This window comes from Tauraco erythrolophus, chromosome 7 (genome assembly GCF_009769465.1).
Source record: "Tauraco erythrolophus isolate bTauEry1 chromosome 7, bTauEry1.pri, whole genome shotgun sequence".
Taxonomy (NCBI): Eukaryota; Metazoa; Chordata; class Aves; order Musophagiformes; family Musophagidae; genus Tauraco; species Tauraco erythrolophus.
Window position 1 is genome coordinate 59,724,361 of NC_141471.1, and position 24,957 is coordinate 59,749,317.

The following is a 24,957-nucleotide window of genomic DNA, read 5'->3' on the forward strand; positions in this document are numbered from 1 at the left end:
ATTATGAAGTATTTCCACAGTGCAATGAATTTGTTTTGTCCTACTTCCCTTTTTCCAGATCTGTATAGTTCATACAGCCCATTGGTTACCTTTTTTGACACTTGTGATATGTAAAGAGCTCTATAAATCCCTAAAACTGGTATTGTAAAGCTGAATCCACTTTAAAGATTGCTTAGGGTTAAAATTAGTGATTATATTGTAGTAGGGCCTGTGTGTATCCCAGGAATGGACTCCTGCTCTAACGACGTGCAGCGTGGAGTTAGGTACAGTTTCTGGTCCAAAGAAATCACAGCCCAAGTAGACCAAGTAAGGGCACAGTAACAGAATATATAAGCAATGTTCACAAATGTTATGATGACTCACAGCGTGTTTACTCCTTAATTCTTTAGGAGGGATTTGAACAGGCAGGAATTAGTCAGCTGGAAAAGCAGAAGCAGCAACAGGCTGGGGAAGGGGAAGCTCAAGATAGCAGAGAATAAAATGAAGGAAGTAGATTGACTGTGAGAAGCTGTGGAGTTGAGGCTCTAGCAGGCACAGAAAAAGGGGAGGTGGAGTGGAGTCATGGCAATGTCTATCCAGGCCAGGGAAATAGCGGAAAATAGCAAAATAATCTATAGATGTCATTGGCCTGCAATGGCGGTGGGCTGCTGAACCAGCTGTGGCCTCATCGATGGGTCCTACCAGCTGACTCGACTGGAAATCCTTTCTCCCACCAAACCTGAACAGGTTCAAGATTCTCCACAGAAGCAAAGGATTCACTCCTTCACAGTTATGGATCTGAGGACTCGTCATCCTTCTTTCCTTCTCCTTTCCCAGTGCTGTGTAGGAACTTGGATTTCTGTGACGTAATGAAATACTCCTAGCAACTTCAAAGTAGCTTGCTGTCTAGTGCATGATATGTTGGAAGAGATACATGCTCACTAGTTTTAGAAAATGAGGTATTTGTTCGTTCTTTCTGAAGAACCGCAACTATAGATTTATTAACAAAATTCCAGAATTATTAGGTAGTTTCTTAAATATACTTGCAGTACTTTACTCTTTGAAACATGCAGGTTATATCGTTGATCACTCTGTTCGCTTTGCCAAGATTTCTGCAATGCAAATAGGGAAACTGTCAAGCAGGAATATTTTTACAGTTTATTTTTCTTTCTCCTCTAAAGGTCAAATGGTCTTTCCTATATATAGCTACTGCAGTGGTTGAGGATTAATTCTGAGGACTTTTGAGACTATACCTCTGAAATGTGCCATGTTTTCAGAGGGATACCTTGTGCTGGCTCCTGTCTCAGGGCTCTTCTTGTCCTTTGGTGTTGGTAGTCTTTATTAAGGAGGAAGGGTAAGTTCAGCCCTTGTGTTTAAATTCTCAACAATTTCCACTTCTGACATTCTGAGAAAGTAACAGGTGGGAAAGGAAAATGAAAGGGCAAAGTAAATAGCCCCAAATGAACTGGCCACCTCCCACCTTTCTTTTTTTTGCAACTTAGTACAACCGACAGCATGGTTTAATATCTGCTAGTCCAACACTGATTAACCTCATACGGGTCTGCTCCTTTTTGGAGAGGTCTGACAATATAGAAGAAGGAGAGCAAGCTGCCTTCTTAGCTAAGAGTCTTCCTGGAGAGACAAGGACTGGAAATATTTATGCCCTCTGGGCTTAAGATTCAAAATCTTTCTCCAGTGCTGATATAGTTAGGCAGAGCTCTTAAATGTATTAACTCTTCTCACACCTGCCCTGCCCCTCCACCTCCCGAGTGTCTCTGACTCTATATGACCATAATCTATGTACTGCACAGGTTTGCTCTATTTTTGCATTTAAGATTGAAATATATTTAGTTTGGTGATAAAAATCATGGAGCCAAGCCTGTAGAAAGGAATATTCATATTAAAGGAAGAGACCAGTGGAGTGTCAGGTTTCCTAACTGAACAATGTTGGCAACCCTAATTTTGGGTATTTGTCCTTTCAATATTTGATAAACTGAAGAGTGTTACCACTCTGAAAGAATGAATCCTCCAGCCTGAAAAGTCTAGTCATCTGTTCAGAAAGGTATTGGTCTCGGTTCTCAACAGCAGGGGAAAGTAACTATGATCTCGACACCATTCAGGTTTCTTGGAGGCCAGGAATGTGTTCCTGTCCTCTTTCACTCACTGGTGGCTGCCTCGTTTAGCCATGACAAACTGCCGTAGAGATTTGTGTAGGCTCCTAGACTTCTCATGAATTCCCCTTCTTTTTGCTGCTTAAATAGCATGCCTGCGTCTAGTGGTATGTCGTCCTTTCACAGTTCCCAGTTTTATTCATCTGTTAAATTTCCTAAATGATAGTCTTTTCCAGAGTTCACAAGATTGATAGCAGTTCTATTATTTGAGGGTATCACTGGTACGTCACAGCCTTTGTAATTTTCTGTTGCTAGCAGAAATGTTTCCTACCATACGTAAAATCCTAAAAAAAACCCTGATTTCATTCCTTATCGTTAATATAGGGTAGTGAATATGTTCGCACGATTTCCTTATTGCAATTCTTAGGACTGAAAAGAGTTTCATAAATAGTTTATTTTCTGTTTCATTTTCATGCACATGGGAAGAGAAATAAGAGTGCCAGAAATATTGTGTGAGCAGTAATTCTTGTCAGATAAGAAGTGAGAATGGATTGAGGAAAACCTCTGAGAGAGTCTGATGTTGGTGAAACTTCTTATTCAGTTAGAAGAGAATAAAACCAGTTCTGATAAAAATGAGATTTGCCCGCCCTTGGATTTCCTTAACTCTCACAGTGTATATTCCTGTGTCACAGATTTTGGTGGGCTTTTTATTTCAGCCAAGTATGTTCCCTCTTTCAATTTTGATCTTACTCTTTTCATGCTGTAACAGTTCTTTTTCTCTGTTTTTTACAGACCGTTTTTGAGAGGAACTGTCAATCTGATGACTGTGCTGCTGATTTGAAACTCCAGGGTAAATTACTGCTGTCTAGGTGAGTAGGTGAACTTTTTTCTTTTTCTTTCTTACACACTAGTATGCCATTCATTTTATTTAAGATGGCATTGAGAAATTGAAGTACAAACTCAGACATTTTTATATCCAGACTAGAAGGATGATGACAGTGATATTACCTTGATTGCAGAAAGGTCTTGAGATGTGCACAGAATCTGAATTCCTGTGGTGCTGGGCTCTGTGCACATACAGAGCAAGACACTTTCACCTTCCCAATCACAAAAGACAAAACTGGAGAAAAAAGTAGCATTGCAGAGAGGTGCAGGGAAAGTAAAACTGCATGCCCAAATCAAGAACCAATGGAGACCATGTCATTTTTCAAAGATGTTGATATACTGTTTATGACATGGTAGGACTAAAACTGCATGCAGAAAAGCAGTTTTGTTCAAAAAAAATGTCCTATGCTCATGAGCCTGCACATGGGTCGGGGCAATCCCAAGCACAGGTACAGGCTGGGTGCAGAATGGATTGAGAGCAGCCCTGAGGAGAAGGACTTGGGGGTGTTGGTTGAAGAGAAGCTCAACATGAGCCGGCAATGTGTGCTGGCAGCGCAGAAAGCCAACCGTATCCTGGGCTGCATCCAGAGCAGCATGGCCAGCAGGTTGAGGGAGGTGATTCTGCTCCTCTACTCTGCTCTTGAGAGACCCCACCTGCAGTACTGCATTCAGCTGTGGGGTCCCAGCACAAGAAGGACGTGGAGCTGTTGGAGAGGGTCCAGAGGAGGGCCACAAATATGATCTGAGGGCTGGAGCCACCTCTCCTGTCAAGACAGGCTGAGAGAGTTGGGGCTGTTCAGCCTGAAGAAGAGAAGACTCTGAGGAGACCTTCTAGCAGCCTTCCAGTGCCTAAAGGGGGCCTACAAGAAAGCTGGAGCGGGGCTTTTGACAAGGGCGTATAGTGATAGGACAAGGGGCAATGGATTTAAACTGAAAGCGGGGAGATTTAGATTAGATCTAAGGCAGAAATTTTTCGCTCAGAGGGTGGTGAGGCACTGGAACAGGTTGTCTAGAGAAGTTGTGGCTGCCCCATCCCTGGAAGTGTTCAGGGCCAGGTTAGATGAGGCTTTGAGCAACCTGATGTAGTGGAAGGTGTCCCTGCCCATGGCAGGGGGGTTGTAACTAAATGATCTTTAAGGTCTCTTCCAACCCAAACCATTCTATGGTTCTGTGTCATGGAAGGTTAAAAAAAACCCTTAGAACATGGCAAATTATCTTTTTCTATTTCTGAACTTGTGTAGTTTTGCCAACTCTCCTGAAATACTGCTCTCCTTTGTCAGATTGGTTTTGTTAGTAACCTGGGGAGAAGTGTCTGATTTCACTTTCTTCTGGGATAATAACCCTCATCAAAAAGACCAGAGGTGAAGTTTATGTTCTGTCCTTTGTGACTGGTGATCCTGGGAAAAGACCTATTGTTTTGCCAGGATGTAGTTATTCAATTTCAGGATAAATCAGGCTAAAGGTGAAATTTACACATGGGTTCTGTTTCCTTTTTTTCAGCATTTTTAGCACATTTTTAGAGATGGAAGTGGTGATGGGAGCTATTTAATTGCGTGCCAGAGGTATTTTTGTTTGATGGAAGCGCCTTCTGTGAAATGCTTTGCTTTGGGGTCAAGAAAGAGCAGGGAAGAGACTCCTCTGCATTAGCAAAAAAAAAGGAAGAAGTAATAGTCAGGAGATACATATACATTTTATATAAGCCTACAGCATGCTGTAACTGTACTTGGAGATGAAACCGAACCAGAGTCAAGTCTGAGAAGTTATGGACTTCTCCAGACACGACTGAAGTCCACAGGAATGCTTTGGGGAACTGGGAGCAGGGTTAGGTCTCAGGTTGCAGAGTCCGAGCTGTGGCTGCGATTAGTCTGGATTTTTGACCTTCCACTTGATCTTCATGGTGAGCCAAGTCTGCTGAGAGCTGGAGATGTGTCTGTGTGGACTAGGGATGCCAGTAAGGGATTTCGTCCTGCAGTTGAGGAATAATCAATAAAAAGCAAGGGACAAGTCCTAAAAACTTGTCAGCCAGTGTGTAGTAATCACAGCAGTTAAGAGCTGTATTCACGATTGGAGCATTAGACTGTTTATTTTTACGACTGTTATTTGTGTTATCTTGGCAATTTAAAAGCCACAACTGTCAAAAAAGCTTAGGATATTCAAATACTGTTTCCACATTTGTATAGCAAAATGTTGAACAAATGCTTTCACATCTTCTTTATCCAGTGACACTCTGAAGTCCTGTTTGAAATAAACAGGACGTTGTCAAATCCATCAAGTCTGCACAGAATGGGTATTTTTTTAGCTAAAGGCCTGTGTAAGCTTCAGTTATTAAGAAACAACACAATGGGTATCTCTAAAGAAAACAGATTATTTTTTTACTATTATTGCGTGCGAAACTACAAAAACACACTATGGATTCTGATTTTAGAGAAGTGCTTACCTTGAAGAATATGGTCATTTTTCCAGCCCCATGTGTTTCATACTAAAGAATTCTGTCAACATTTTTCCACATTGTTCCTGTTTATGCTGAGTCTGTGCACAAAGCATTTTTTTTTTTGTAGAAAGAGCAGAAAAGATGACTTGTTTATTACTATCTGCACTAAACAATTGACTTCATTGTTAGCAAGGTTATGGCAATGCCTTTGTCTAAATAATCGCGTCTGACTACATTTGGTGGACTACTTATTGGAAAGAATGCCATTAATGACACACAGATACATTGGATTGAAATAAACAGGATGTTTATGTGAAGGCAGTGGTAAGTGCTTTCCCTCAGATCTACTGCAGCTCTTCTGAATATGTCACTGCACATGTAGATAGGGTGATTCAGTTAAGATCATCTACCTAGGCTTGCAAAAGACTTATCTCAAGATTTCTCACCAAAGGCTCACAAAGAAAGTAAGTTGCCTAAGTCTGAGAGGAATGATGCCTGAGCGTCATTAATTAACAGGTAGTCAGCAGAGAGGAGGAGTAAATAGTTTGTTTTCCTGGTGGAGAAAACTCCACAAGTGCTTGTGCTGGGGCCAGTGGTATTCAGCATATTGATAAATGTTCAGGGAAATAATCTTCTAGAAATGAATAGCAGGGTGATAAAGTTTGCTTATCACCTAAAAATTTTAGGCAAAAATTTTTTACCATGAGAGTTGTAGAACACTGGAACAGGTTGCCCAGAGAGGTGGTGGATGCTCCATCCCTGGAGACGTTCAAGGTCAGGTTGGACGAGGCCCTGAGCAACCTTATCTAGTTGGAGGTATCCCTGTTCCTTGCAGGGGGGTTGGACTAGATGACCTTTGAAGGTCCCTTCCAGCCCTAATCATTCTATGATTCTATGATTCTAAACTAATCAAAGCAATTATAAGAACAAGCAAGGAGGTATGTTTTCATGAAGCGTGTGATTAATCCGTGGATTTTACTGTTGAGGATGTAAATGCTGAGAGTTTGCATAGTAGAGAAGTGGCAAATTTGAATGCTGGAAGCTGCAGAAATATGTCAGCAAAATAGCACTCTGTTTGCCTTGTTCTTCCGTAGGCCTCTTGCTTTTAGACATGGTTGGATATAGGGGTCTCTGCTAGATGGACCAACTTAGTCTGGCTGTTCTTACATACTTCTGATAAATTTGTAGCATGTTAGAGCCAAAAGCTATGCAGCAAGCTATACATTGTAAGGTATAGTTTTGTCCATCACTATATGTAATATACCTTCAAATGCGTGCTGGTTAGAGCGTATCTGTGCATAGGAAGTTAGCTCAGATTACATTATCCTCAAGGGAATTTCTTGCTGAGGTCACTCTTGCGAGCTCAGGAACTGCACAAGCCACTCCGATTTAGAGTTCACCTGGGATGCATATGAATCACTAGAATTACCTGGTTAAAAGGTTACACCCAGCTTTGAAGGTGCCAAACCCACAGAACAAATGACTAATAGGAAAACCAGCCCATGCTGGCAAGCGCTAACCAGATGTTCTCTGATTTTGCTTTTCTTGGGATCTTCCTTCTGCTGTGAGAACTTATTCGTGTGCCCTCAAATTGGGAGCACTGCACTTTGGTAAATAACAAAGAGACTGGGATACTCTGTCTAGGAAACAACCTACTATATGGCCATTTATCCAAAGTGCTGGAACCAAGCAAATCTGCATCCATAACTTAGAAACTTCACTGCCATTCTGACCAGATATGATTGGGTTTGCCTCATTATTTCCTGCTCTTGAGGAGATGTTTCTGAGCAAGCTGAAACCCTCCACTGTGAAGTTGGAGAAGAGGGTCGGGTAGAGCTGCTTGAAAGTGGGTGACAACAACAACAAAAAAAAAGAAGTCTTCTGCGTCTCTCTGGAAGCCTTTGCAAAGACTTGGGAGTGTGGCATGTGGTGGTGATTCCCGTGTTCTGGTTTTTTTGAATACTTCTGTTATAGTGAAAGGTGTCCTGGGAGACTTGGGCTGAAGACTGAATGCTGTACTGGAGTGAAGAAGAGTTAGAATTTATTGATTCTGGAAAGAAAAAGATTTGTTTTCAGTCAACAGATAAATCTTTAAGGTTCATCCACCTTCATTAGCATCCCTTTGCATGTAAACCCATCCCAACTTCTTGTAGGTATTGCGAAAGGACAGACTCTTTCTGCTTGTGGCAGATGGCATATGGGGCAAGAGTCATGGACTGTGATTTGCAGGTTCAGACCAGAGATTTGGATAAACCTTCTTGTGTAGACAGTTTATCTCTGCACACATCATTCCCATGTAGCACAGTGTGCTTTGCCATCCTGGATTTCAGGACTTGGCTAGGTAAGCTGACCTTATCTGTTGTTGGCAATAGTCTTGCATCAAGGAGAATGAGAATGGATTGTGAGACCTCTGGAGATCCCTTTCAACCAACTTTTCTGCAGTTTTCTGACTCGTCTCAAGGTAAATCCTCTCTGTAACCTGAACAAAATTGGCACAACAAAAAATAGCTCTTTGCCAACATGGAAGCACCTACCTAGGATGGTTATAGGTGTCTTCCAGTGCTGTGTCTGGAAACCTGCTTGTGGGACTCCTTGCTTCTCACTTGTGCCACCTCTGCCAGTGAGAACATGCATCACTAGAGGGGACAGTAGTATCGAAGGCTGGACTTGGCAAAGCAAACTGTGCAGATTAAACTTTCTAGGGCAGACATTATGAGGCACCTTGTAGAAACACCTGCAATGATGTGTGCTAGTATTGCTACAAGTGGTCATTTTAGTGGTTGACTTACCAGTAGGAGTATGAATGTTGTTAGCCCAAACTACAGGTGGCAACTTAAAAGTAGGGAAAAGGGAGCCATGGAGTGTGCTGGGGACTCGTTGAAGGCAGTGCTGGGAGAAGCTGAACGAGCAGGAGAGAAGTGTTTCATCTTTCCAGTCATGACTGTTTTCAAATCCATTTTTCTTAAAGAGTAAACACATGAGGTTTTGGCAGTACAGAGTAGAGAGACTACTCATCACCTCCCCTTCAAAGAGTCCCCAGTGTTAAATCTTGTAGCTGTCATAGGAGATAGCAAAATCTGGCCCTATCCATGCGGTAATGCCCTGTGTTGAGGGAAGAAGGGAGGGGGAAACAGGTTTCCAAAGGAAGAGAATTAAACGTATCTTAGTTTAAAGAAGGTGTTTGTGTTGCATACGGGTGACTTTCATGGCACAACCTGAAACCATAAAAGAAATAGGAATAGAATATTTTGCAGTAAACTTTATTTTTATGGCTCCGGCTTTGGGACAGAAATAGGAAACCAGTTTTCCTTTCCAGCAGCCCAGTACTGAAAAGCAAAATGCAATCAAAGTGTGTTCTGTTAACTATTATTTTCAAATATTGTTTAATATTAAAAATATATTTATTACATATCATTCTTGACTTCAGTGCCTCACTCTGTTTTCTCAGCACAGCAAATGTCTTTTCCATCAGGTTTTTGTAGCAAATATCACATTTTTATTGAGCCTCTCTGTAGCTACTTGTTTAGAGACTGAACTGCATCTGCTTCCTCAAGATATGCTGAGGGAAACTCTGAAGTAGGTGTTCTGTAGACAGTTAGATCTCCTCAGCCTTTAAAATCTGCTAATCCATTCCTCTGGTGCTTTATATGGGAGAAAAGCCCTCTGGTCCTTTAAGAAGGGAAAGCACTTTTCACTTTTCAGGTGAAAGTGCTGAGGGAGCAGGATTGACAGGAACACACATCTTGTCCGACACATCAGGGCAGCTGCAGGTCCTGAGCTGATGTCTGTCCATCGGATTGACACTCTGCAAAGGGAACGGTAGTTAGCAAGCCCTGTTTAGGCTGGAATGGGAGCCAAGTGAAAACCATGGAGAAGACATTTGAGTAACAGTGAGGGTGTTTGAAAAAAAACAGACTTTCTTCCATCTATAATAAACAAACGAGCTAAAAAGACCAGAGCAGTGGTGGCTTCCCTGCGAGATGCAGCTAGGAAGGAAATCCTGTATGGCTGTGTAAATATACTGACAGCCTGTGTGTCGCGATGAATAAGCTTAGTCAGGGGAGATTCAGGTTGGATGTTAGGAAGTATTTCTTCTCTGAAAGGGTTGTCAGCCACTGGAATAGGCTGCCAGGGAGGTGGTTGAGTCCCCATCCCTGGATGTGTTTAAGAATAGGGTGGATGATCTACTTAGCGATATGGTTTAATGGGGATTAGGGATGGTTGGACTCGATGATCTCTAAGGTCTTTTCCAACCTAGAAATCTATGAATCTATGAATAGAGCAGCTTTACCGTAAACAAATGGTGCAAGAAGAAAGATGATGTTGCAGCGTGTCATGTAGGTGGTGTGTTCCAGCACGAGCTGTGTGCATGGCATGCAAATCAGGTTGTAAGCACAGGACTGTGAGCCCCCTTGGATAGAAAATGCTGTAATGAATACTGCTATAATAAATATTATAGCAATAAAAAATGCTGTAATAAATATTGCTGTTCCCAAGAAGGTTCCAGGAGGAGGGCTGTCTTCCATATATTTATAGGACGTGAGGTTACCCTTCGTCCGTCATTAGAAACAGAATTACTCACCCACTGGAGTGCTTGTGAGTGTATGTTTGGCTGTTTGGAATAAGCAGCTTGCTTTTATGTGTTGGTTTAGAGCATCCTTAATGGCCACCATTCGTTAGACCGAAATTTATGTTCTTCCTCCACAGACTGGCTGGAGTTCCCATATATACTGCTGCAAATTGTTGATTTTGGAAATTGGAAGCAAAAGTCATAGAAAGCCGAAGGGGCAACAGGTGCATTTTGCAGAGATTTTCAAAGTTTTTTCAAACTGTGAGATTTTTTTGAGTTGGAGGCCATGCTTTCAAAAGTTTTCTTGTGAAATGGGATTTTTGAGAAATGCCTTTTTCCAGTTGAAAGGTCAGGTCTGTGACTTGGACCGTCTCTACTTCTGTCGGTCCCTCTGGAATTAGCCAGAGAATGGACAAAACCCCAGTCTGTCAAAAATTTCACTGAGTTTGAAATGTTTCCATTTTAGTGAAATGGTAATATATGAAGAAAAAGTATTTTCCACATATCTTCCGATCATCTTCACAGAAGGCTTGTGGGTTTTTTTCCCCAAATAAACTCCTTCTGTGATTTACTAAAGGATTAACATGTTTTCTGCCAGTACTCCTTTTCTTTCTGTGATCTCTGTTGTCTTATACATATCTAAATCTCTCATTTTATAGGCAGATAAATGATTTGATGTGATCTCTCAGGATATAATAAAGTACCTATCCCAGAAGTGTCTGAAAAGGCAAGGGAGACTCTGTACTACCACCCTATGGTCTCCAGCCCCTGAGCTTGCAATTCTGAAGCTTGTAAGCATATTATTTGTATTAATGAAGAAAGAATAATTTCACATAGGTGACTAGCTATACACTGCAAAATTAATTATTTTGCATGTGCTGTGTATTGATGCAATGAAGAATATGCTCATAGACCTATTGATATCAGTGGAGGGATTCCCTCTGGTTCACTAGGCACATCATCAGACATCAGGCACCTGGATTTGAAAAATGAACCTCAGCAGTTCCATATCGACTTGTCAAATTCTTACAGAACCTGAGCTGAAGGAATACAGAAATCGTAGATTAAAACATATGACAGCTTTGTCCAATTTGCTTTTCACCAGCATGAGACGTAGTGGCACAGAACATAGGTTAGTGCAGTAACAGTGCTGAGAGTCAGTGTCTTCTGAAGAAAGGAGCAATGTAAACTTTTGATCAGAAAGATGAAAACTTTTTAGTGTCTTCTGAAGAAAGGAGCAATGTAAACTTTTGATCAGAAAGATGAAAACTTTTTGAGTCTCATGAATATAATAGTGTTTTTAAAAAAAAAAATTAAAAAAATAAAGATTTTCACTTATCATAGGCTTTTGTAAACCCATGGAGGAAGGCTACAAGCCTGTGGTTTAATGTGGGAAGCAAAGCTGTTTAATAAATTTGACCAGACTCACACCTCAGCACTTATCTTCCTTTGATCACACAATGGGAATTTGTTTCCAGAGAGGCCTCACGTTTCATGGCATGCCCGTTGCGGTTTTATGCCCCTGAAGTGCATCTTAACAAAACACTCGTGATGAGGAAAAACAATATCCTTTCATTTGGACCTTAATTACATGCTCTGATAGTATCTGGTTTTCCCTTCCTCTTCATTCATAGCAGATGGAGAATTTGTTTTCACTTATTTTATCTTTCATTGAACAAACACTTCTTTCAAAAATATTTTTGACGTTCTGTTTACCCTAGACAGGCTACCCTAAATAGCCGAGCTGCTCAGATGGAGCTAATTTTTTGCTTTACAAAAAACAACAAGAGAAAAATGAGCAAATGCTATGGTTTAGCATTCCTAGTGTGAGAAAAGTGGTCTTGAGCTTTCAGCAGGACCTTGTGTGTATATAGCTGCATGTACCAACATGGGAGTTTGTAACTCCTGGGACACAAATGCGGAGCCGTGGTTGATCCCTCTGCAGTCGTGTGCTGGTCACTTGGTCATACCTCAGTGCTGTCCTAACTCCAGATCTTTTTAAGTATCAAAAGAGTTGTTTCCAGGGAGAAAAGAATGACAAAACATTGGAAAAATGAATATGAGCAGATTGCTTTCAGTTTTCTCAGAAAGCCATGCCAAGTTTCACACTGTGATTTAAGTGATTTCATAAATTACAGTGTAATTTAATGTTATTTCAAAGTGATTTGCTACACTATAAAGGGCGCAGTGAAAATGCTTATACCATTTCATATACGTTAGTATACCAATTTGCATTTTTGTAATTCTATTTGGAATTAAGTCTCTCCATTAGAATTCAGGAAGCAGTTCTGATTTCTAGTTAACATTTACTTCTATTTATCTTTCACCTACAGATCATTAGTAGTGTATGGAATGATATGTTTGTAGGCACATGGAAAACTTTGTTGTAGCTCATCTAGGATCTGATTTGCAGTTTCTGGAAAGGGCTGCCCAGCACAGCCAGCGATTATTAAGGGTGCAGTACAAGTTGCAGTGGGAGCATCGTCTCAGGAATGAGTGAATGTTTTCCCTTGTTGAGGGTGAATGGGGATGAAGGAATGGTTTCTTGCTTTCCGTCTGGTTAGTTGTGCTCAGAGCTTCACAAATCTCTCCCCGAATAAATAAATAAGTCCAGTTTGATAGCAGAGGGCAGTACTGTTCCTTTGGAGCATATGGTGATTGAACTCGTACAGGTGGTAATAGAGCCATCAAATGATGAGTTGTAACAAACCTCAGCAGTCCACATCTCATACAGGAATATCGATTCTGTTTTCTAATAATGGGCCACTGATGATCAGACAGGGATACTGTACAAGCCAGTCGTGTCACTTCATAAAATACTGGCGTTTTTTGTAAGAATCACTCGACTCCATCTACTGGAGTAGGATTTTGCTGTTTGGATTTTTTTTAAAAAAAAACTAGACCCTAAAGAGATGTTCTTTCATGTAGTTTGAATGCGTTGCCGAACTGACATATAACTTGGCCCTCCTTGTGAACATCCCAACATCAGTATTTTATGGACTTAAGATAGTTCAGGTCACCATTTTGTTTCTTGTTCTAGCAACCAAAGTATAAAGCTAACGAAACAAAAGCTTAACCTGAGGCAGAACTGCCATACATTAGCTGCCTCCAGAGGTGGAATTCCTCGATACTGTACAGACTACAATGAAAAGCAGGTGCACCATTGTTTTGGATTTGCAGGATGCATCTCGGCTGATGGGTACATGCACGTGTATGTGTCTGTGTATATATATGTATATGTAGATCTACACATGCTCTTTCGTGATGCAGCTACACGAACTTTTTCTGTAGCATGTCCTGCAGTTACAAAATCTGGTGAGACTGAGGTTCTCCACAGGTCACCAACTAAATAGTCTTACTAGTTCTGCATGAGCTGTAGCGGAAATGTGTTGATATGGGTATATGTTGCTTATCATGTTTGACATTTGGACATAACTTACTCCTGACATGTAACACCTGCTACTGCAAAACAAATTTCCTAAAGTAACAAACCTGTGCTGTTTCTAACATTCTGATAAACTGCTTTTTATTGACCACTGAAAGTGATTGCTGGATAGGGCACTGGTCTTTCTTTCCCTCATCAATGCTCAACTGAGTGTGCGTTTTAAATTACATCCCAGGAATGAGACAAGCAACTGAAGCTATCTAGTAATAGGAGATCTATTTCTGAAGGCATAATTTCTGTGGTAAATACATGGTTTGCGTGATAACGACTTTTTTAATGTTCTAATTCCTAGAAACAGTATGTTAGAAAGTGCTACTGAGTTCATCCTCAACTTTGAGGGCCAGATCTATAGTCAATAATCATCAATTTCAACTGAGCTCTTCAGATATTTTAATGAACAGGGAAAACAAATAGTGTTTCTTTTCTTTCACATCAGGCTGGTACATACGACTTCCAGCTACGTGCCTGGTAGCATTTATCTTTTGCGTTTCTTTCTGCCACTCATAATTAGTTTTTGTTTGTGATCCAACCTTAAGATGCTCTTTTACACACACATGCAGGGATAACTTTGTCCTGGGACACAGTACCACTGATTTCAAGGATACTGCTTGTAGTTATAAAAGGTTTTGGTTTGTATATGTGTCTGCAAGAGTGAAAGATTAGATTAGAGCTTCTGTAGATGTTGTGCCTCATCGTGCTTTCATGTGACAGTTTCATAAACCAGGGTAACTCCTTTCAAACCAAAAGCTTCTCCCTGGAGTAAACACTGTGTGAAAACAGAGACACTCTTTCCCCATTGACTCTTCAATTCTGTTTACAAAGGGTTTGGAACATCTGGGTACAATTGAAATTACTGATAATAATAAAAGGCACCAGATTTCTGTAGGGCGATAAGATAAGGGGTATTTTTATGTGTGTGTTGTGTCCTGCTCTGTCCTTTTTACTTAAAAGTTTGGAGACATAGGTGGCTGGCAGTTATATCTGTAGTGTGATTATGGAGGATTTATGTGGAGAAACCACGTTTGGGGAAGAGAACACGTTCTCCAGAGAAGCTTTGAATTTATGGTAGCTAGCTGTAGCTAGAAATCAGTCTGTTGTTTCAATACCATAATAAAGAGCAAATAAGATTTCCTAGAGTGGGTTTTTTTTTTTTGCCCCAATGTTTACTACTCAAATGAATTCATTTTTAAATTAAAGTTAATGCTTTGTGCAATATTCCTGAACTGTGATATGTACGGGAACTGAAGCACTAGAGACGGTAGCGCTGCTCCGGAAGGGTACCAGCATGAGCAGTTCCACCTCCTCGGCCCTGGGCTCACCACAGTAACTGCTTTTTTTCATATGGGACGTTTGGTCCCTTCCTATTGGGAAACATTGGCACGTTGTTACTCAGTCTTCACAGAGAGCGATATTGGTATCTTATTATTATCGGTCTTCCAGTACCTCAAGGAGGCCTACAGGAAAGATGGGGAGAGGCTGTTCAGGAGGGCCTGTTGTGATAGGACAAGGGGTAATGGTTTTAAAATAGATGGAGGTAGATTCAGATTGGATATTAGGAAAAAATTTTTTACCATGAGAGTTGTAGAACACTGGAACAGGTTGCCCAGAGAGGTGGTGGATGCTCCATCCCTGGAGACATTCAAGGCCAGGTTGGATGAGGCCCTGAGCAACCTGATCTAGTTGGAGATGTCCCTGTTCCTTGCAGGGGGGTTGGACTAGATGACCTTTGAAGGTCCCTTCCAGCCCTAACCATTCTATGATTCTATGATTCTATTACTCCCAAACTGTGCTCTGATGACACAGGACCTTTGTGGACCTCTCCTTGAATTCTCTGTTATGTTTTTCCCATCACCTGCATCTCAGCCAAGCTGTGGTCATCAGCTGCGTGAGGTCTCTTATCACCTTTGCTAGCGTAGGCTTCGGTGCAAGAGAGGGAAGGCAGCAGCTCAGCTAGCGCAGAATGAGCCGGGGTATCCTGAGTGTTTGTCAGAGACCTTAGTCTAGACTGGCTGTGAACTTTGCAGAGAGAATTGACCTCGGACGCACGTCCAATGGCAAGGCAGCGTAACCAAATGGTGTAAAATCCAATAGCTTTTCTCCCTGTGGAGTTGTTTAAAATTTTCACTTGGTTTGGATTTGTTCATGGGGCTGCTACCTCTCAGTTTTGCACTGAGGCATCAAATGAATTCCCAGAAGATCGGCTGAGGGTTTCAGTTTTTCATTGGCCCTTGAGGTTTAAGTGTTTGCAAAACTCCCCCCGAAGTTCAGCTGACTCTGGAGCCTGTGATAAAAACCCAACAAGAGGAAGGTTTTCAGGGTTGATGTAAACAGTGTGTGGAGACAAACGTGATATTCAAGTATCATAGTACCTACGAAGACCGACTCTGATGGTGGTTGGTGAAGGTAGAAATCTATTTGGATCTGTCACAGGACCAATGTTGTTTACTAACTTGCACCTTTTACTGATTTAAAAGGAAAAGGTGGAACTCCTATTGAATTTCATCTGATGGAAATGGAGGGCAGATTGGACTTTAGTTGTCTGAAGCGTTTTTACCCATGTGCAGTCTAGCTGACCCCAGCTGTAACTTCCACTGTCCGTTGAACAATAGCAATGATTTATCCATGTAGGTGCCCATTTGCTGTAAGGAAGGAAAGACTCCTGATATAAAAGGGAAAGTCGGTGACATGGGCTAACAGAGGAAGTGTGACCCCATCACATTCCTTGCCCTATGTATGATCTGCACAGGCTGAGAGGAAGTGCTAAAATCTTTTTCAATTTTTTTTTCCTTTTAAATTCTCTCTAGTGCAGGAAATAGAGAAATATGTCCCTGTATAGCTTTTGGAATGCAGATTATGTCTCCCTTGACCCACATGAATAAAAACAGCATCTTGGGGGGTGCTGAAATGAACATTGCAGATCTTTTCAGTTTGCCTTTTCCTTTCTTTCCTTGCTGATCACAGTGATGTGGCGCAGGTGTTGACAAAGAACTTTAAAGCGTACAAAAAAAGATGATACTTGTTTTATCCTGGAATTTAGTTTCCTTTTCTTAACCACTTAAGAGGAAAATGTTAAATATTTCTGTTTACTTTTGATGTGTAGTACCACAGCCAGTGAATTCAAAACCATGGCAAAAATTTGGAGCCTGATGTTCAGAATTGCTTGTTATCTGCAAGTCTGGGTCATGTGAAAGGAAGCTGCAGGTATTTAGTACTTCTCAATGTCAAATTTCTTTCCCTTTCTGTGCAAGCATTGATAGCTTGACATGCTTCATGTGCCTGTACATAATGTGTGTGCAAATGTGGTTGCTTATGTATAATGTATATATAGGTCTACAGTCTACCCAGAACCTTTACCCCATTCATTATTTGTGTGTACTAGCTGATGTAATGAGGTGGTGTTCTTCTGTCCAATTCAGTGATAATATCTTGACATTCTTCCCCTACTTTTCTTCCCTTTTTTTTCTTTTCCAAGTCTGTGCACTTATTTTTAGCCTGTCTTCCTTGATGTGGGCACAGTTATGAGGCCACTTTATAGTTTCTCATCCAACAAAATGTAAACTGAAAGCCATTACTTGATTATGTTTCTTAAATTGTTTGACATACCTTATCGAGATGAAGCGGGGGGTGGCTTTACTTTGTTTTCTTCTTTCTGGCGGGTGACAACAGTCCTTTCATTATACGTTTTCACTTGGCAGCTAGGCTGCTTGACGTGCTGGAGGAGGATGGCACCGGGTTGGCAGCAGAGCTGCTCCAGCCCTGCAGCAGCCCGTCCGCGCCCCATGACGTTATGCTCTCGAGCAGCAAACGGGGCCTGGGAGCTCCCCTGTGAGCAGGGAGATTCCTGATCCTCGCTGCAAGTGAACCTGATTCATTCCAGATGCACACAGATTTAACGACTCAGAAAGCTGCTCTCCTGAAATGGGACTTACAGCACAATCTCGTATAACCTTTCAGAGGAAGACCTCAACTCCTCTGTCAGCCTAAAATCAGGGAGGTTTTTCAGAGTTTATTAGTGTGTGAATTTTGTGTAGGAGCAACTACAGTGTGCTCCTAGAAAGTTGGTTTTCTTTCTCTGCTGAGGAAATTGTAGTTATAAACATAATTTTGGTATGATGCACTTTTAACAGAGGAGCGATAGCTTTAGAAAGGAGTAACACAACCTGATAAGTGTTTATTTTGACATTATTTTTTGTGGGTTTAGTTTTAAATAGGAATTAATTCTGAGTATTTGTTACTATTCAGTAGGAAGGAGAGTATTCTCGATTGTCTTGACTTTATGTTAAATCTCAAAGCGCTGCTACTACCAATTTAGAGAGGATTGTGTAGCATGCCTTGCATTTGGTATCAACCCTGCATAAGATAAATATCTCGTAAGGTTGCTTTGCTTACTGAAGCAATGCTTCCAGATTTTGCTGATGGGTTTGATAGATGCTGATTAAGTTTTGAAGTGATTGCAAGAAGTGAGATTATAAAGTTCATGAGAAATAATTCGTAGTTGTTTTAATTTTTTGCTTCCAAATATGCACTTTTGATTATTAGAAAATCTCAGCAGATTGTTTTGTATCTTCATAATTTGTCTGCTTTTCAACAGTTGGGCTGGGACCAAAAGGTTAAATGTGTCCAAGTACTCTCAGATAGTTGTGCCATTAATTTGGTATAAAATGAGCAACAACTCGAATTATTTGGGCCTCTCAAACTAGTTTTGCAGTTAATCCTGTGCTGTGTACACTTTTGCAAATGTTTATTTGCACTGCTAGTTGACTATGAGAATAAACCCTAACGTTCAGGAAGCAAATTGTCTAATTATTGGTAGAATTGGTTGGTGTCTGCAGTTGATTGTCAGTGTGAAAAAGCAGGCGTGTTTCCTGGAGACTTATATCTGCCTTATAAGAAGCTGTTGTTGAACTGTAAGCCATAATTTTGAGCTTAATAAATGAAGATCATCATAAATAAAGTAAGTAAAGGAAACAAATATGCTATAAATATTGTCTGTATCGCATGGAAAAGTGAAACTCACAATCCACAGCCATCAGCACTGTCTCTATTTCTCCGGGATATATGAGTGGTCTTAGATTCCAGTTACGATAACTGTAGCCAGTTTGATGGACAAGGGGTAATGGTTTTAAAATAGAGGGAGGTAGATTCAGATTGGATAGTAGGAAAAAATTTTTTACCATGAGAGTTGTAGAACACTGGAACAGGTTGCCCAGAGAGGTGGTGGATGCTCCATCCCTGGAGACGTTCAAGGCCAGGTTGGACGAGGCCCTGAGCAACCTGATCTAGTTGGAGATATCCCTGTTCCTTGCAGGGGGGTTGGACTAGATGACCTTTGAAGGTCCCTTCCAGCCCTAACCATTCTATGATTCTATGATGATACATTGGCTGGTTTTGCTTATTTTTACATTTATACCTGATATATTTTGGACCATCTTTTACTCTACCTTTAGTTCCTAGACCTGCAGATCCATGCATTGATACTATATTTTCCTGTGATACATCTTTAGCCTTCATTCTTCCTTGTTAGCTTATCTTCTGGACAGATTAGTATGATTAAATATATACCAAATATCAAATAATTAGTGTGTGTGTATGAATATTTACCTCTATGTGTGCATGTCTGTGTTTATGTGTTTGTAATCTATGATGCCTTATCATAATCACATATTAATTCATTATGTATAGCTATTTTTTTAATTCAACCATTCCTTTGGTATTCCACTTAGAGAAGATGACTCCATCGTGTTAGATCCACCATAAACACCCAAGGAAAGATTTGTCACGTTCAGTGGATGGTGGTTATAATTTTTATACATTTTTCCACTTACATCTGCTTCTGGATTTTATTTGGCCCTCTTTTCTGTTTTTTTTCTATGCGTAGCATAACTCTAAGATTTTCAGAAAGTTACTAGAATGTTAGAATAAGTTTGGATTGTTAAGAGACAAAATGAAACAGCCTGTGTGTTTGAATGTGGGCATAATATCTTGCACTGGTTGCATTTCCCCTGGCCAATCACTTTTCAGCTATTTTGTTCTCAATAAAACCATATTAACAATAAGTCACATGAAATAATTTTGCATGAGAGTCATGGAGTTTCCTTACAGTCACAAAAGGCAGTGTCAAAACCAGGACTCAGGAACTTCTCATTCCCAGTATGGCCCACCACACACGCTCCTGAATTACCGACTGCTGAGCTTTTAAGCAGTTGAGTTGTGACACTTCCAGAGCAGGGATAAAGGACCAGAGTGTGCAAGTTGCCCAGAGTTAAACTGATGTAATTGTTTCTGCCCACAGTGTTGATGACAGAACTGCCTACCTGGCCCTGGGAGCGGTGAGGAACATCTCACTTAACATCTCCATCTCTAACGTTGGGGATGATGCCTACGACACCAATGTTTTCTTCAATTTTTCTGGGGAGCTCTTCTTCATCAAAATGTGGCAAAAGGTAAGAAAGGCTAATCTCTCTGTGAGCAAGTCTCTTAACTTTAAATCAATTAAATTGCAAGATGTAGGGACAGGGGGTGGCCTGGTCCACGCTGCTGAGACATTTGGAAGTTATTTCTGCTTAGGCTGGGCTTGAATTTCTTCTAGGGTCTTTACTGAGAGCCTGGTCTTTTATGGGTTTGATCTGTGTAAATTACCCTTTGTGTTTCTGTAGAAGACACAGCACTGTTATTTGGAGTGTACTAATGAAAAAAAAAAGACCATTTGTTTGAGGTATTAAGATATTAAGAGGTAGAAGGAGACTGATTTGGAAACCGATAGGGTACCAAATGGCACTGAAATACAAAAGGTGCTTCCAGTTTGAGTGGTGCCACAGTGCATTCAGCACCCCAGGTCATCTCCTGACCTGGGCTCCTAGGTTTTGTCCTTGTTGAAACCAAGATAGAAGCCTGTTCTTTGCTCATGTACTGGTGCAAGTTTGGGTTATGGCCAGGGCACATCACTAGATCCAAGAGCTCAAAAGTGCTTTTGATTACATCTGCATGGAGTCAGGTGAATATTTTGAGCTGTAGTCTTTTTATGTTTAGATTTAGATACTTGGATGTTTTCATTAGCATGAGTTCATTTAGAGATAATGTTGTTGAAATGCAAACACTGAATTGAACTTTTTACAAACTGATGGCCACGAAAGCTGTCTGGGTGTGAGTAATGTGAAAATAATTGTACAAAATGAGAGCTGTACAATTGTAACAACATTCTATCTGTTTGTTCCTGCTTTTCACAGCCACTTACTTCTCTGCTGGAGCTTTGCTTAGCTTTTGAAGCCTTAAGAGCAATATTAAAAACAGTAGTGCAACTGTTGTGAAGCATGGGATTAACTCGTTCCGTTGAACCAATGACATTTTGCCATTATTTGTCGTGTTTTATGATAGGTTTTGGTTATTATAAACCTCTTAAATCAACTTATTACATAATAAACCAGAATATGATAATTTCTTGAAAACCTGAAAGGAAGTTGTAGCAAGGTCAGTGTTGGTCTCTTCTCGCAGGTAGCTAGCGATAGGATGAGAGGAAATGGCCTCAATTTGCACCAGGGGAGGTTTAGATTAGATATTAGGAAAAATTTCTTTACTGAAAGAGTGGTCAAACATTGGAACAGGTTGCCCAGGGAAGTGGTGGAGTCACCATGCCTGGAAGTGTTCAGAAAATGTGTAAATGTAGCACTTCAGGACATGGTTTAGTGGGCATGGTGGTATTGGGTTGAGAGTTGGGCTTGATGATCTTGGAGATCCTTTCCAACCTTAATTATTCTATGATTCTTATACATGTCAATTCTCTTAGTGTTGAGTTTTGACTATTATGTTTAACACAATTGCAAGCCTCAGGAAGTTGTCTCATAAGCTTCGTTTTCAGACATTATATACTGCTAGTGTGCAGTTGATCAGAAGGAAAAAAGCAGGAGATAAAATATAAATGCCTTACGCCCATACGCAACTTCTCCTTAATGGAATTCTAAATGAAGACTTTCAGGGTCTGGCCCAGCTCCCATTGAAGTCAGTGGGAGAGTTTCCATTCCTTTGCACTGGAAAAGAAACGAAGCTTGATGTATGTTCTTTCCAAAGGTGGTTGTGTGGGGTTTTTTTTTTTCATTTCTGTGCTTACATGTTGAGTATTTTACACATACGGATTAACTGGAACACTAATTACCTTCCTTATCCTTAGCCAACACTGTGAGGGGAAAAAGCTGAAGATGATGTGCTGTTTCCTTTGGTATTTTACCTTAAGCCTGGGTCTAAAGCAGACTTGAAACATCTGTGCTGAATGCTGCCTAGAAGGAGCGGTTTCTGGAAGCAGATGACATTGTTGTAGGGTTATCTCACTACTGAGTGTGTCTTCTGCTAATAGAAACTTGCATTTCTTTAAAAAAAAAATACAGCACACATCGAGGAAGCGTATAGGTTTCCTTCTTCCTCAGGTCTTGCAAACAGGATCAGGGTATAGTCTGCTATTATTCTTGCTGTTCTACTGTTCTTGTGACTGATGCAATAGAGTTTGGGTGTTGGGGGTTTTTTGATAATTGTTTTAGCAACAATTTTGAAAAACTGAGTCACAGGGTTGTGCTGGGCTGTTTTACTTCCTCTCAGTCAGCTTTTGTGTCAGGACAAACTAATATACTGTTGGCCTCACCATTTGTCCAGTTGGGAAACTGGATTACGACCTCATAGCGTCAATTACAGTGTTACATTTTCCCTAAGCTCTTTGAACAAAGATTTTTTTTTTTTTTTTTGGTAAAGTATCATGGACTCCATGTTTCATAACCTACTCCCATCCCTTGACATCTATGCATAATATGTACTTTAAATAGATTTTATTCCTGATTGATCATGGCCCAGGCAAAAATCCAGAATGTAAAGCCAGAGTAAAAATGACAACTCGTAAGATTTCCCTTAGTGGAGCAATTCTGGAATCAAAAGAGCTTCTTGTTGTGGGAAACTTTCAGCAGCAACTGCCTTTTAATGAATAACGCTAAAGTGGAAGAGAACATTCTCTTCCATGTGGTTGCGTGATCCTTTTTCTGAAAGGTGACTCTGAGAACGATGACCATGTGGTGGGTTTTCCTAACCTGTCTCTGGAGCCCTTTCAAGATGCTGTGAATGCCCCCATTGTTTTCCTTGTGTCCCCAATGGGGACATTCCTAGCAGATTCAGTGAGGGTTTGTTTCTTTCTATGAATTGTTTACAATGAGACCTGACAGTGCAAAAGTTTAATTCTCCTTTTTTTCAACAGGGTTATTGAGACGAAATGCCACATCTTGTGTTTGAAAAGAAGTGAATGGTCTAGCTCAGGGATGATGAGGGCAGCATTCCCTGAAGGGTGTTGGTTGGAGCTAGCCTCTCTTTCCTTTCTGGAGACTGAGATTTCATGAGATGTGGTGGATAGAGTTACTACCTAGTAGGGCTTTGCCACTGATATGTGAGGTGAACAAGCGTTTGCTGACTGATTTTTGAGGGACTCCACGTATTCCACTGTCTGATTTTCCTGTTGTGCTGCAGCCAGTCCTCCCTGGCTCCACAGACGAAGCCCAACGTTTTCTTTCCATAGCTCCTGACAGAGAGTCCTTCTCTTGAGAGGCACAGTATGTGGCACGGGCTGACTTCTCATTCCTGCCCAAGCTTTTAAATCCCTTGTCACTGCTTCCCTTTGAAGGAGCAGGTTGTTTTACAAGTGCATGGGAGTACTGCACTGTACGAGTGAATTTCGTAATGTGTCCATTAAGAAGAATATTCCTTTTGAAATACAAAGAGATTTAATCATGTTCTCTTCAAAACAGAAAATGAGAAAGCAAATAAAGGAGAGGGAGAAAGACACCTCACGTGATCACTTAGAAAGATTTTTTTTTTTCTTTACTAGGTTGACAAAGAAACCTTTGTCCCTTTTCTGTTGTAGAGTAGATTATTTTTATTTATTTTTATCTTCAAGTTTATTGTCCCATAATCTTCCATTTTAGGAAAGCCTATTTCAGAGTCTGAAAAATCCACTTAACAGTGGTGATACCATTTTCCTATAGAAGAATGCAGAGTGCTGCTTGTGTGCTAAGGAGTCTGGAAAAAGAATAAAAAGCTATTTACTACTAATTTCTACATCATTTTTCATCTGTTGCAATTGCTTACTGGCTTGTGATGTTTTGCTGAAAATGCTTGTCAGCATTAGGCACTTTGCTAACCGTTCATTAGCTGCTGTTCAGTACAGTAGCAGAAAAAGTGCTATAAACTTGCTGGCAGTAGCATTTAATGTGGTAGGGCAGGGCTGTTTCTGTATTAAATCAGCTCAGCTACAGCATGAGATTTTATAGCAATCATATAAGAATGGCATCTATAACATAATAATAATAAAAACAACAATAATGCAATATGTGTAGCATTAATCTCACTCCTCTGCAAGAGCTGGTGGGAGTCTATCAGCTAACCCCATTTCAGTGCTGTTTAAGGAGAGAGTAGGTCAGGAAATCCCATTGCTGACCATCAGTTCCAGCCGTGGATTGTTCCTAAATTTCAGACAGGCTCCCAGCATCCGAAGCCAGCTGTGTATAACGTTCCTGCTGCTTCTCACAGCAGCTTTCCCAAGCAACAGCTGAGTAAAGTTAGTGGGGCTGGGCCAGGGCAGGGTGCACAGGGAGGTAGTAATTTCCCGTGGTTCCTTCGTGAGCGTGTACCTGAAACTTTGGTGTTGAGTATGAGTATTGCCGATAACCAGAGTTTTTCTTCTGACATACCGTCTATTTTCTGGGTTAGCAGGGATGTCATGCAATTTGGATATGAATTTCTTCTTTCTTGCTCCCAGAGCACTTACCAGCATCTCTTGACTAGGATTGCCCAGAAGAGCCGCAAACGCAGGCAGGGTTTAATTTTTTCCAAATTGGAAATTCTCTTGCACCAGTTTCCCATACTACTCATACTTTCTAAGAGTCTTAAGGCTGGCAGAGGCAGGACACTGATAGGGCATGAAAGCCAAAGACACGTGCCCTCTTTTGGATCCAGCTGTACCACTGGAAGAAAATTCAGGTCCTAGGTATTCATTATGTCTTTTTTTCCAGCAGTTACTGCTCCTTTGGATCCACTGGCAGACAAGTTAACATGATCAGTCTCAATTCATATCCAGCTGGTTAGCAGAAACCTTTTAAATTAGTAGTTTGATTTAATCCAGCTGATTGTACATGGAGTGAGTTGGACTTGCTCCTGTAAACCACTCTGCCAGAGGGTCGGAGGGGAGCGATGCCAAGTAGCATGGAAGCTGTGACTCCTTGCACTGACACGAGTGTGTCTGGCAGATTGCCCGAGCCACGTATCACTTATGTGAGGGGATTTGAACCCTTTTGTCATGAGAGCTTTTATAGCCAGGGTTTGGGAACATGAGTAGCATGGCAGTAACCACACCACATGCTGCCTCTCTGGTTTTGCAAATCTAATGCTTAACTTTTGCTCCAGAGTGCACCAAAACTTTTTGCATCCCTGGAGTAAAATTGTCCAATTTCTTAATTGGTGAAGAAAAAATATGTGCAGTTCAAGCTATCTGACTTCATTATTTGTTTTAATT

At 40.9% G+C, this 24,957-nt stretch overlaps 1 protein-coding gene across 1 annotated transcript in view; it reads left to right on the top strand.

Annotated features, from left to right (window-relative positions):
- ITGA9 (integrin subunit alpha 9) overlaps nt 1–24,957 on the top strand; it is a 221,172-nt gene that overhangs the window by 122,119 nt on the left and 74,096 nt on the right. The window contains exons 17-18 of the mRNA XM_086614754.1: nt 2,883–2,959; nt 19,714–19,864. Of these exons, the coding sequence (XP_086470880.1) occupies nt 2,883–2,959; nt 19,714–19,864 (228 nt within the window). The remainder of the gene's footprint in view (nt 1–2,882; nt 2,960–19,713; nt 19,865–24,957) is intronic.